Below are 13884 nucleotides of genomic sequence, written 5' to 3'. Positions count from 1 at the left end.
CATAGTGGAATAACTTTAACTATATTCTACTTATCTCTTTCCCTGATCTCAGCATTCAATTTTTGTTTTATTGAGGATAGTATAGAGTACGTTGCCCCAAACCCTCTTCCTCTGCCTTGGCTTGGAATCAGCATACAATGTTAGTCGCATGGCAGAGTTTGTGTTTCAGGATTATTTTAGCTATTATCTTTGCCACGACAGGAAGCACGCAGATACCCCTTCAATTGTCACATTCAAGACGGGTACTCTTCTTTGGGATCTTAACGATCATCCCCTTCTTCCACTCTCTGGTAAAGGTCTCGAATTTCCCAAATTTCCAACTGCATATGCGACGATAAACAACTCTACGCGAGGACCTTCAAGTCTAGCGGCTTTACTCCGTTCGAGCGCATTGATAGCCAAAATGATTTCTCTTCTACTTGCAGGAACAGTTGGTATTCGCATATTACGACGACTAGCCATTTCATCCTCAAGAGGAGGAACCTCACAGGATGTGACACAGTTGAGATCCATGGTGATCCTTCCATTTTTTCTCGAAATGACGTTTTCCACATTTGCAGGAATTCTAGCTCAAAAACTAATAAACCGATCATGACGAAATTGAGGGGTATGATCTTTTGTAAAATTGCCAAGAATATCAACCAATATCTGGGATAACTTTTTTAAGGATACTTCTTTGCGTTATTTGTAAAACAAGCGGTGAACATTGAACGTTCTTTATTTCAACAGCTGCAAAATTGTCGATTTTGATAATTTTTACATTATTCTTAGAAAATAAGTTCATAATGTCAACAAAAGCTTTTGGTTTCAGATAAAAATTAGAGTCGTTACACGTCTTGCAATTGAAGAACTCTAGTTACGACCTTCAGCGGCATACTGTGGCGTAACTTTTTTTTTATTTGCTAAAATTTTTTAAAGAAGAATATCTCAAAATTTTTCGGAATATGGCTAATATAATATCTAAATTTGATCGAATTCGAATTATCTTTTCCTTCAAAAAACATAAGTGAAAATTGGCCTTCTAATGTGGTTTCCCCCCCTTAAGCTCGTGAGAGACTGATAGTCCCCCACCTTCGTCCTCTCTTAGGAGGAAGATTTCGCAACTATTCTTTGAGATGTAAGTATAGCAAAACCAAAGACTACGACACACTAAGTTGCCCATAGTGCGCGCCGGCTCAGAAAATAAACAAATACTATTATATGCTGTTAACACTTTTCGAGACTTATTTCTTGCAACGATTTTATTACGACTTTTTTGAAGTAGACAACATTTTCGGATTTGAAAATTTACAATATGAACTATTTATACAATCTACAATAAATTTGTTTTCACCTAAGATCTGGAACTAAAATTTGCATTCCATTTTTCATAACAAGTTCAGATGTCGGATTAAATACGCAGCCATAAAGATCCTGTCGGGTCTTCTGAATATCTTCGGTGGATCTACCGCTTCACCCCCTGATCGTCTGGGCAATAAAAAAGCAGGAACACATTATAATATAAATATAGTGTTTCAAAGCCTTATATACCGTTGGATTTTTGTATTCGTGTGCGCTTTGATCCAATCCAGAACAAAAGCCACATCAGAGTAAATACCAAGTAATTTAGGTCTTGCGCAGCCTTTTCCGAATGAAACGATGCCAGCAAGTTTGTCATCACATATAAGAGGTCCACCAGAGTCACCCTAAAAAAAATCAAAACAATCGTCACCGATAAAAGGGAAAGCTCCTGTGTTCCTAACACACATGGCAAATGAGGATACATGCAAATTAGAAACTAGAACGGGAATACCAACCCTCCCTTCAAAGCAAGTAGAGGGATCAATATTTTATATATAAATCAAAAGACTAGCAAATAGCAATGGCTAAATTTCCTTTTTGCAGATTTTAATGCATCCAGTTTTCACCAATGATGATATGAAAACATAGTCAGTCAACCTTCTAACACAGACAAAACACGGAACTAATTTACTTTGACGGTGTGATGGTATAGTTGTTTGAACGTTACCCTATCGATCTCGGTTAACTAGAGTACGGAGTTGCCAGACCTCCCATCAGGCGTGTAGCTTCGTGCGGATAAGGGAATGCTTGGCGGATGCGTAGGAATATGCGCTTGTACGCATTTGGAGGTGTGTGTGTATGGCATGTGTCGATGAAAAACACCCACCCGTGGACAAAAACGGCTATAGGAAGGATACCCAGAATAAGAAACCAGTGTGGAAAAAGAAAAGAGAGATAAATTTACGGTGTAAAGACTTGGAACCCCAGTAGCAGCGGTTTTTGGGAATGGGTAATCAGGCTCCAGGCCGTCGATATCCCTCGACTGCAGCGCCTCGGTGGTGGATTAGTTAGCCACCGTTGCATCGAATACTACAAGCAGCCTGGAGAAAGAGGCATTTAAAATGAGTACATCACTCCCGAGGACGCCTGTTCAAAAACCACGAAAAGATGCCTCACAAACTGGTCATTCATTAGCTCATAGTCGGGCGACTACACCTGCTCGGAACATGTCGCAAGACTTAGTATTTGATTCATATAGGAGAAGCTCGAAGATAATGTGATCTCCTCCAAAACCAACGTTGATGAAGAAAGGAAATCTGGAAAGGTCCCAGAAGGCTAATAAATACGGAATTGCCCAGTGGGAAAACCAAGCAGAGGGGCAGTGTCAGAATACGAACGAATCATCGTTTTCCCTACTCTCAGGAAAGAGTTGTCCGAATACATAAAGGGCAAATACAATGTGCACCAGACCATCAAAAGCATGGTCCGAGCCTGTGTAATAGTGCCAAGGCCGAAAAAAATGCCTCAACGAAATCAAGCGTTACCAAGGCAACACAAATGACATCCCCACAGAATCCGACGGTAAGCTTGAAAAAAGGAGTAGAGAGCACGCGAACGATTCTTTCGGATCCTCGCAGGTGCCAAAAAGGCAAAAAGGTCTCTCACCGGTAAAAGGGAAGGCAAACAAAGTGAACAAAATCATGGACACAATGGCGCCGGATCCAATCGTAAAGCCCCAAACAGGAACCAAGGAGGCATGGACCAAGGTTGACAGCGAGAAAAATACGACACATAAAAGAAGAGTAGAGATTGATTATCACCTCCAAAAACGATAATGTGACTTATGACTATATCCTCAGGAAGAATCGCTCGCAAAAGGAATATTTGATACTGGAGCTGAAGAAGTCTCCAGACAAAACGATTGAAAATTTCCTCGGTAAGATGGAGAAGTCTTTAAGAGAAGAAGCACAAGTACGGGCCAGAAAGCAGGAAATTATTATACAATGTAAGGACATTGATGAAATCACGACCAAGGAGGATATCTGCGTCACCTTAGAAAAGCAGTTCGGACCACTTGGCTTGCAAGATTCCGCAATCAGAAGACTAAGGAAGGCATACGGAAACAAGCAAACGGCAACTATAAGGTTACCAGCTGAAGTAGCGTTCAAACTTCTGACGGTTGGTAAAGTAATAATAGGTTGGGTCGTTTGCCGACTCAGGGAGCAAGTGTCCCTCAAGCGCTGTTTCAGATGCCTGCAATTTGACCACGTAGCGCCGAAAGGTACCGGTGACAGTGGTAGGTCAAAAAGTTGCAGAAAATGTGAGGAAGAAGGTCAGATGTTCAAGAAATGCAAGGCTGAGCCTGAATGTAAGCTTTGCAAGAGGAAAAAGGACGTCTACTGGCGACACGGTGCAGGTAGCAGCAGATGCCCGGTGTTTAGGAGAGCCTTAAATTCAGTAAAGAAATGAGGTTGATACAAATCAATCGGTGAAACGTTAAAGTCGGAGGGAAGCTGGTGTCCGCTGAACTCCGCAATCAAAAGTATACAAGAGGAACTTGGAAAAGCGCAGCGCGCAAGGAAGACGCAAAGAACGGAAGGTTTGGTAGCTTAAAGCGCAGTCCACCCGGTGAAGTAATGCTTTGTGGCAGCTCCGCGGGGAAGGAAAATGGAGAAAGTGCTGCAACCTGGCGCTGCAGTGTTTTTGTAGGATTTCCACCTCTATCCATAAAAAATGATGGACAGGCAGACCGACAGTAAACCGATTTTAATAAGGTTTTGTTTTACACAAAACCTTTCTTTATCTTTTTTTCATTATAAAATAAGCCGAAGAAATGACACACAACTGAAGAAATAGCATAGAATACTTTAACTGCAACTATAGGGAAAAACTTCACTACACCCACAATCGCTGATGCTTTCAACGACGCTGGTTGTCATCTTTCTAAACAGAAGCAAACCCTCGGGTCAAGCATCAGTATACAAGCCATTACGATTACTTACAAAAGTGAACAGGATGCTGGACCAAGTTAATCATAATATTATGGTGTCCTCAACCAAAAGATTGCGTCAACACAATCAACACAATTATGGACCTCACCAACAATGCCATCGAAGAAAAAAGGGTTAATATACAAAAGCCATCAGTTAATTAAGTTTGGATCACATCATGGAAATCATGTTATCTACTGATACAAAGCTATATTGCGGCACAAATAAGGACACCGATGACTATAGCATTACGGCCGGAGTGCACCATGATCGATGGTAGTTGCTTTATTGTGAGTTACTGGTGTGCTCGTCTCAAATTCCTTAGAACAATACCCATAGTGGGAAAGGCGATTGCCATATCTATTATCATTCATAGAAAACTACAAAAAAACTAAGTGAACACGTAATGCTCCTATTTAAATTGTCAAAAAACTAAGTGAACACGTAATGCTCCTATTTAAATTGTCAAGGAATAATTGAAGAACCAATAGACAATAAAACAAAAGAGAGAAGAGTATTTATCAAGTGACAGAAAGAGAAGTGTTCAAAGTTACCATAGCAAAATATCAAATGAAACCACAGATAAATAAATAGTATAGAGGTTTTTTATACAAAACCTCAAAAACATGTATGGTTGGTGTTCGTCCTTCTGGGGAATAGTCCGTCAACCGGATCGCTGAAATGCCCTTCAACTCCTACATCAATTCCCAACACGCTTGTACTCCCCCGCCACTGTACTGCGTACTCCTGGGGCGACTCATTCATCGACCATCTCGCGATATTGGATGCCACTGTGTGGTGTAGCCAATAATGGTATAGTCATCCTACTTTAACGTGTGACCTATTCACTGTCGCTTTCGCCTTCTGACTAACACGTCCACGGGTAAGTGGCCTATTCGTCAACGAAGTGCTTGGCGCGGCTGTAGTGCTATGAATTCGTGAAGTGACATCAAGCTCGGTACTACCGTGGGCAAAAACCACGCTTCCTAGATATAGAAGTTAACCAACGCCTTCGATGCTACACCCATTAAGAGAGACTGAAAACGTTGGATTTGCCAGTGTCTTCAGCCCGACTCTACTCGCCGCTCTTTCCAATTCCGAAGACATTTGGCCAAGGTCCCCTGCTCAGTGAAAGTCTTAATAGATGTTATCAGCGTAGTCTAGGTATTTGAGGAAAAGCGTCATGGTCCATTGAAGCCTACCACGTCCTTCAGTCTCCAGGCTGAAAGAATAACATCACCAATATGTTCTCAAAAATTGCTTACCATACACGAGTCAATTCCACCATTCATATTTCCCGCACATAACATTGTCTCACTTTTCACCTCAAAGGGCATCTCCTTGCATTGGGAGTCATCATATATTTTTAACACCGCAAACAACAATACTGGAGAACCAGCGAGGTGTGTCTAAAAACAGAAAGAGTTCAAGTTAGCGGCAATGTTAATCTTAACGAAATGCTTTAATTTCAACCAAGAATTACCTCATCGGTCGATCCCCAACCAGCAACTTGGCACTGAGTGCCGTCTCCCGGTCTAGTTTCCGTAAGTTCAATTGGGTGGAAATTAGGAGTCTCTTCAACATTTTTCTCCAGCTGAAAAATTAATTACTTAATATATGTGATTTCAATACTTAGTAGTCGAAAACTGTGCAAAAGTGTCCCAAAAGGAGATACTCTCTAAGCAATCAATTTCTATGCTTGCAATTTGCCAGACCTTGGATGAGCTAATTCACTTTAAGGGTCTCGCAACCCCTTGACTGTAAACACTCGTACCTACCTCTAAAATTGCGTAGTCGTACTCAAAAGTACCTTTATTATATTTCTCGTGTGGATGAATAGATGTTATGCTAACTTCTTGCCTTGAAACGCTCGACTTCTCGTCAACATAGATATCGCCGCCGATTACCTGGATCTATGTAAAATGAAAAAAGGTGGAATTGAATTTCATTTTCCACACTTGTCAATTTAAAGTCAAACGAAACTTTTAACTATTGAGAAAAAAAGATAGCGAAATGGGCTCAATGTAACTATCTGTTACGGAAGAAGTTTCGATATAGTAAAAGCGTTGGTTGCAAACATCAAATAGCGGTATGAAATCATCATCAACGGTGCAACTACCGGTATCCGGTCTAGTCCTGCTTTAATAAGGAATTCCAGACCAATTCGATATCCCTAAATGCTGTCTGGCGTCCTGACCTACGCCATAGCTCCATCTCAGGCAGGGTCTGCCTCATCTTCTTTTTCTACCATAGATATAGCCCTTATTGATATTCCATGTAGGGTGCCAAAAGTTCTTCGGAGGATTCTTCTCTCGAACGCGGCCAAAGTTCTCAATTTTTCTTGCTAAGAACCCAGGTATCCGAGGGATACAATGCCCAGTGCAGTCAGAACCTTGATACAATGGTGAGGCGTTTTGAACGAAAAAGCTTTTGTAAGCTGAAATAGGCTTCTTCTCTTCACGAAACCGGTCCCTGTCTAACGCGTTTCCTGCAATGCTGTTACATCAGCCCTATATAGGGACAGTGAGCGCACGTTCCACGAGAAAATGCACAATTATTGCGTTCCGTTGGGGTTTCGTAACGTTGGTTTCTCGTGTAGGGTTGTCAGCCCTACCCCACCCCCAACTTGGAGGACCAGTTTGTACATTTTGTCTCGTTTTTAGGCGCGGGAGACTCGCCTTCATCCGTCTCCGTCTGCAATTTTATAAAGAAAGAACTCCCAGTGTTCACTACGTGGAGGTGGAGATAGGGTTTGGTAGTAGAGCTCTTGGTGTTGGTTCAGCGGGCGTTTCCCAGGTTTTATGCTCCATCGTGGGTACCAGTCCACGTTTCACCCTGGACTTATACCGCCCTTTGACAAAAAGTTATCAACGTCCCAAAATTGTAGTCTCTTATTTTTATTATTCTCGGTTGGCCAGTGCCGGGTGTGATCATCCTCATCCATGCGGATTAAGGACCAGCCTGCAACCTGTTGAGCCGGATTTGATTCACAACCAGACGGTCATGGTACCGCTCATAGATTTCATCCTTGTCTAGGCTATGAAATCTTGACAAATGAAGGGAGTATTAGTGAGGTGGGAAGCTGCCTAAATCGAAGGAATATTGATATTCTTTCAAGGCGGTACGCCGATTTATTGATACGAAGGGATAACATAACAATCAGGTTTCACTTCAACAAGAAGTTTGAAACATGTTTATATAATAGGGCGAATTGAGAGAACGTGGCTGTGACATTCGGCTTACACCAGCAACTAATCATTTAGTCAACTGACGGATTCCTTACAGCAAAGGGGGCGCCTGGGTCATTGGTACAAGGAAAATCTACTTGGAACCAATGGATAAGAAGTTTGGAGTAACAAGGCAAACTGAGAGAGTGTGGCTTTGAAATACGGCTTAAAACAGCAACTGATTACTTGGTACACTGGTGGATCCCTCACAGCAGAGGGAGCCGGTGCCGATGTCATTGATACAAGGAAAATCTACTTGGAACCAATGGGTAAGCACACTAGCATATTCCAGGCAAATATATAGGCATAAATAGATGTACCTCCTTTAACCTTCAAAGTAGCTACAGGGGGCGAAACATTGCTATTTTAACCAACAGCCAAGCGGCGGTCATGGCACTTATGTCCAACCAGGTGAACTTTAAACTGATATGAGAATGCCTTGAAAGACTGAATACGCTCGGTTCTCACAATAAAGTCTGGATACTGTGGATTCCAGGCCATGTTAGGTTGGAAGGCAATGAAACAGCGGAGAAACTGACCAATAAGGGAGCATGGACGCCTTTATACGAGCCAGAACCTTTTTGTGAGATCGGAAACGAGTTCATGGCATGACATTAAAGAATCAAGGAGAACGGCTAAGGGAACTATACTAACCTACCAGAAACTACCCACAAAGGACTCTTTAAACCTCACCAAGAAGAACCTCTGAATTATAGTAGGAATACTCACTACCGACTAAACTATAACCTAGGGAAGCTAGGGATATTTTCGAACACTGCCTGCAGGTTCTGTCCGGAGTGTGTCGAAACCACTATACGCGTTCGGAGACAGTGTCCGGCATTTGTGCAAAGTAGATCGAGGCACGTGGAAGAATACTCAATACTCAATACTCATAGGCCAGTAGTTGGATGGACTTAAAGAGGATTGTACCTCTTGCATTTACCTATTTACCTCAGCATCACGGATCACTTTCTCTAGGGCCAGGTTAAAGAGGACGCATGATAGCGCATCCCCTTGTCGTAGACCGTTGTTGATGCCGAATGGTCTTGAGAGTGAACCTGCTGCTTTTATCTGGCCTCGCACATTGGTCAGGGTCAATCTAGTGACTCTTATCAATTTCATCGGGATACCAAATTCTCTCATAGCCGTGTGCAGTTTTACCCTGGCTATGCTATAATAAGCGGCTTTAAAGTCGATGAATAGATGGTGCAACTGTTATCCAAATTCCAACACTTTTTCCATCACTTGCCGCAGAGAGAAAATCTGATCTGTTGCTGACTTGCCTGGAATGAAGCCTCTTTGGTAAGGGCCAATGATGTTCTGGGCGTATGCGACTATCCGGCCTAGCAAGATAGTGGAGAATATCTTATAAATGGTACCCAGCAACGTGATACCTCTATAATTGCTGCACTGTGTGATATCTCTCTTCTTATGTATGAGACAGATAATGCCTCGTTGCCAGTCGTCAGGCATTGGTATGCTGTCCCACGCCTTGAGCACAAGTTGATGAATCACTTGGTGTAATTGGTCGCCTCCATATTTAACGAATTCGGTTGTAATTCCATCGGCTTCTGGCGACTTATGATATTTAAGCCGATGAATTTCACGAACTGTTTCTCCTATACTTGGTGGCGGTAGTGTTTGTCCATCGTCTTCAGTTGGCGGGACCTCCAACCGCCGATGTTCTGGTTGTTCAGTAGGTCATCAAAGTATTCAACCCATCGCTCCAATATGCCCATTCTGTCGGAAATCAGATTTCCCTCTTTGTCTCGACAGGATAAGCATCGAGGTGTATAAAGCTTCATACTGTTGACTTGTTGGTAAAACTTCCAAGTCACAGACCTGTGGGTTCTCCCACGTTCCGTTTTTCTGTCTGTGAAATCGCTTCTCCGCTCGACGGAGTTCATGATAAGTCTCCGCACGTGCCCGCGTCCTTTGAGAATGCAACATTACTCGATATGCTGCATTCTTCCGTTCCGTTGCTAGCTTACATTCATCGTCAAACCAGCCGTTCCGACTCATTTTGCGGCTGGGGCCAAATATCTTTGTGACCGTATCCATGATAACGTTCTTCAGGTGGTTATGAAGAAAAATTTGTTGATGCTTCATCTCCAGGACCTCTGTTGACTGCGGTTATTGCGCCATCCTTTTAGCTCTTATAGGTGTTGCGGAGGGCTGTGTTGTGAATGGCTTCAGTATTCACTCTCACCTGATTGTCAGAAAAGATTGTAGGTGGTGTCGTAATTCGAACTCGGAGCACCATGCCAACGAGATAGTGGTCCGAATCTATATTGGGCCCCCTATATGTTCTGACATCCATCAAGGCTGAGAGGTGGCGGCGTTCAATCAGCACCTGGTTAATTTGGTTGAAAGTGGTCCCATCTGAAGAGGCCCACGTATGTTTGTGAACCGCTTTACGCGCAAACCCGGTACTTCCAACAACCATTTCCTGCGATACTGCTAACTGAATAATGCGCAATCCGTTATCATTGGTATCCCTATGTAAACTATGGGAGCTAACGTATCAGCTGAATACGAGCTTCTTCCTTGGCTGGAATATAAGCTGCTTCCTTGGCTTGACTATAAGCACCTATGACAGTGGTAGGACGATGGCTTCGTGCGGTTGCTTTTGTTCAACTTTCGCCAGATTCCCTTGACTAGCAGGCAAACAGGTCCTCGTCGGTTGAAGTGACCTACTCCAGTTCGGCCCCTCCAACCTTGGCCGGCCCGAACACAAGTTTTCAGCGACCACCGCCGGGAGGTCATGCCTCTTTGTGTATTAGACATTTCCCTTCACAATGAAGCATCCTTTGACACGACAAATGGGGATTCTCTCCTCATGTCGCATGGCAGATGATGGAACTGATCAGATGACTAAACAATCGGTCGTACTCCACTTTCACAAGAGAGCGGCTTTCTTATAATCGGCGAAAAAAGTGGTACCCTTACATAAGAAAAATCACTACAACGTCCCTCTGGACTGAAAATTTATATATTTTTTAATGACGGAGTAGACAAGAATATCCTTATAGGAACTGACGCATGTAGGCAGCCAATGATAGGTATTTGTGTCTGCGTTTGAGGTGAGGAGAGGCAAAGGCTCTCAGCACTCAGAGCGTTGTACTCGATTCCCCCGTCTAACAGAATATCCTGGATTCGTTTATGTATCGCAGGAATTCCGTTAATAGATGAAAGGTATTTTATGATCAATGTCCTTAATAAGGGTTCACGAATAACAATGGTCTAGGTACACAGTATATATCGGTTAGAGTCAACAAAACCCATTAACTTATTTTATAAAACTCAAAGAGCTTGTGCTTTTGTAATTGCGTTGTGAAACTACTTTGAAAATCAAGCGAAAAAAGCAATAAACAACCGATTAATGCATTAAACTCACATCCTCCGGGTTAGTGAATTCGAGAAAGCAATGTGCAGCAGACAAAACATGGTCCAGATCAATCAGGCTTCCGCCACAAAAAGTTATCTTAAAACTTTTGGACTTTATTGCAACCTAGAATAAATAACCGAATTTTCAAAAGGCATTTGAACAAAACTAACTTATCAAGAATTTTTTCTCAAAAGTAGATCGAAGTCGTTATTTTTATGTCAAAAAAAAACCGAAAACGACTCACAATTGCGGGGAATTGTCCAAGATGTGCTTGTTTACCACCAACAATGCGATGTCTTTTACACTCATTCTGATATATTGACAGCAATAAGAACACAAAAGTAATTGGAAAAAAATTCATTTTTATCTCTTCTTCAATTTTTGGCTCTACTTGAATTTGTTTTTGTTGACCCCAAAAGATAAAATTAGTAAACCCAATAGAACAATGTCAACGGAACGGCTATTGTAATCCTAATGTGTCATTTTGCCGAATCAATCAAATTATGGCTATGATGCATTGCACAGGATGATCATTTCTACAGGTTGACAGACTACCTCGTTTTCCAAGTAAAGGGCTAATTATTTTTATTGTTAATTTTGTGACTATTGGCCTTTCATTTGGGTGCTTTCCTTATGCTAGCCCTTCGGCTATGTTCAGCAAATCTGAAAATTGAATTAATTCACTTTTTCACAATTTCAAATTCTTAATTTCATCGTCTTTCTTTAGCTTTTGTCCTGTTTAATATTAGGCCAACTCACCTCGATCGCTCTTATTAATACGATATATGATATGGACATGATCAAACTATTAAAAACTTCCTTTTCGCAATTTCAATGATCATACCTATAGGTCACATCTCTATTTCGGATGTGAGCATATCGTGTTAGCCACCCATCCAACGCTACATCTTCATCTCCATTACTGCGAGACGGCGTTCGTTGTCTTTGACAGTCACTCAACACTCAGAACCATAGAGGGCGACCGGCTGAACTGCATTGTAGTAGATGGTCGATTTGAAACATTCCTTCATAAAGTGCCCCAGCTGGCAAGCCCCCGATCCTCGCAATCATGTGGAAATTTTGCTCCTAAGATGCGGCAGTTAATAATAATAATCGTTGGCGCAACAATCCAATTGGATCAGAGCCTTGAAGGGTGACCACTTCATTCAATACCGTAACGGTACACCACAGGATTCTAGTACCCTATAGGACGCAATTTGGTCAACATTGCGTTCACAGATATTGTATACATTTTAAAATTATCCTTAAGTAGCCCATGTGTGCAGCGTAGGCAGTAGATATATATTAATAAAGAGGAGTAAGGCATACTATTCGAAATTGACTAAAAAGCAGTATTTGGCACAGAACACAAAGGTAGAATATATACTTCTCAAGAAGAAATGGCGCTTAGATGTGGTTATTTCGCTATGACCCACTTACAAAACAATGAGAACTATATTTTTGTCAATATGAGTCCTAGGGAAACTCACTAAAAACCCTAAATTGGGAAACAAAGTAGAAATTAGTAGCTTTGGTTCTGATTCTTGTTAAATGTCATCTTAAAACATTCTAGAGTTTAGCTGCGATAGTAATTGTTCTCATCTCGATGGTTTCCAAACCGTAACCTACTTTAAATAAACAGAAAGAACGGAACATACACCCTCTGAATTCCACTGAAAAAGGACATTCTCTTATCAATCCGGACATTCAGCATTCGGTAAATTTCTTCTCGCGTTGATGAATTGGCTGGGTAACGCATCGAGACTTCCATGCAAACATGGCTAAAGGCACAACGCAGGTGCGAGGACCAATAGAAACTTTACTTTTGCCGATTTTAGTTTTCTTCTTACAGGGCGAAAGCCATATCGTTCAGTGGAAGAAAAATCCGATGGTGTGGGACAAAAGATATCATTTCCCATTAAACTGCTCTACATCCTCAAAGAAGCGTTCGTCAGCGCTTGCTGTGGGGACACTATCTGGCTGCCAGAATACAAAGAATTAATGCTGGATCCATTTAGGAGAAGCTGGACGACCCTGTCCCTTGATGCCAATAGGAATAGGCGCCGAAAAGTGGAAATCAAAGGAACTGCCGGAATTACTCAAATAGAAAACGAAGAAGAGAAGCAAACAGCACTCTGTTCATAGGGAAAATAATTGAGTTGCCAAATTCATAAAGGACGAGCACGCTGAAGTGTAAATGTGAGTAGATTTAGGATAGCTCCGCGTACGGCGATCGGCATACTACTCATTGCTCCAGTAATCCTTAGGCAACCGAGACTCGGAATCTGCGTCAGGAGCTTTCTGTGCAGCAATAAATGTATACGAGGTCAAGTCTAAAAGAAAAGAACTTTCTCAATAACTCTTTATGACAAAGATATACAATTGTTCTAATTTATCCCCTTCAAAACGCTCTCCTTAGGAACGATACACTTCTCCCACCGGTGTTTTCAGTGTTCCATGCATCTAGAAAACTCTGTTTCATGGATGCTGTTCAGCTGTCCTTTCATTGGGTGCTTGAGTTTTGGGAACAGCAGAAGTCATACGGAGCCAGGTCAGGAAAATAGGGGGAGATGGGGAAGGGTTGTCATCACGACGAATATTTTGGCGTAAAGTTCTTAGGCTTTGGAGGTATAACGATTAATTGTCTCACCGTATGGGAGGAATTCAGGATGGATATCGCCCTTCGAATCGAAGAAAACAGTGAGCTTCACTTTAACGGTTAACCTCATCTAGGCAGCTTTTTTGGTGTTGGCGAACATCGTAGCCATAAATCTAAGACTCGTCACACGTAATAATGTTTTTCAAGAAGTTGGGATTGCCCATTTCCAAGAGCTCCTAACAAACTTTCCGGCGTGCAAACTTTTTTTGATCCTTTGTAATCAGTCATGGAATGAGCTTGGCTGCAACCCTCTTCATTTCCAACTTTTGGGTCAAGATCTCCTGACATGACCCAAATAAGATGTCGCACTCCTCTGCCATCTCTAAATCGTCAAATAAC

General features: G+C 42.0%; 1 protein-coding gene across 1 annotated transcript; it reads right to left on the bottom strand.

Moving 5' to 3' along the window:
• Positions 1-1223: 1223 nt before the first annotated feature.
• On the bottom strand, positions 1224-11380 carry LOC119649975 (trypsin alpha-3-like). Its single transcript, XM_038052414.1, has 7 exons — positions 11131-11380; positions 10896-11009; positions 6050-6184; positions 5755-5865; positions 5537-5680; positions 1531-1685; positions 1224-1467 (listed from the first exon to the last, which is right to left on the bottom strand). Exons 1-7 carry the CDS (start codon positions 11245-11247, stop codon positions 1368-1370), a joined length of 876 nt encoding a protein of 291 aa, XP_037908342.1. The 5' UTR covers positions 11248-11380; the 3' UTR covers positions 1224-1367.
• Positions 11381-13884: the final 2504 nt, after the last annotated feature.

Source organism: Hermetia illucens, chromosome 2 (genome assembly GCF_905115235.1).
Source record: "Hermetia illucens chromosome 2, iHerIll2.2.curated.20191125, whole genome shotgun sequence".
NCBI classification, from domain to species: Eukaryota; Metazoa; Arthropoda; class Insecta; order Diptera; family Stratiomyidae; genus Hermetia; species Hermetia illucens.
This window is presented reverse-complemented; position numbering and strand designations above follow the sequence as displayed.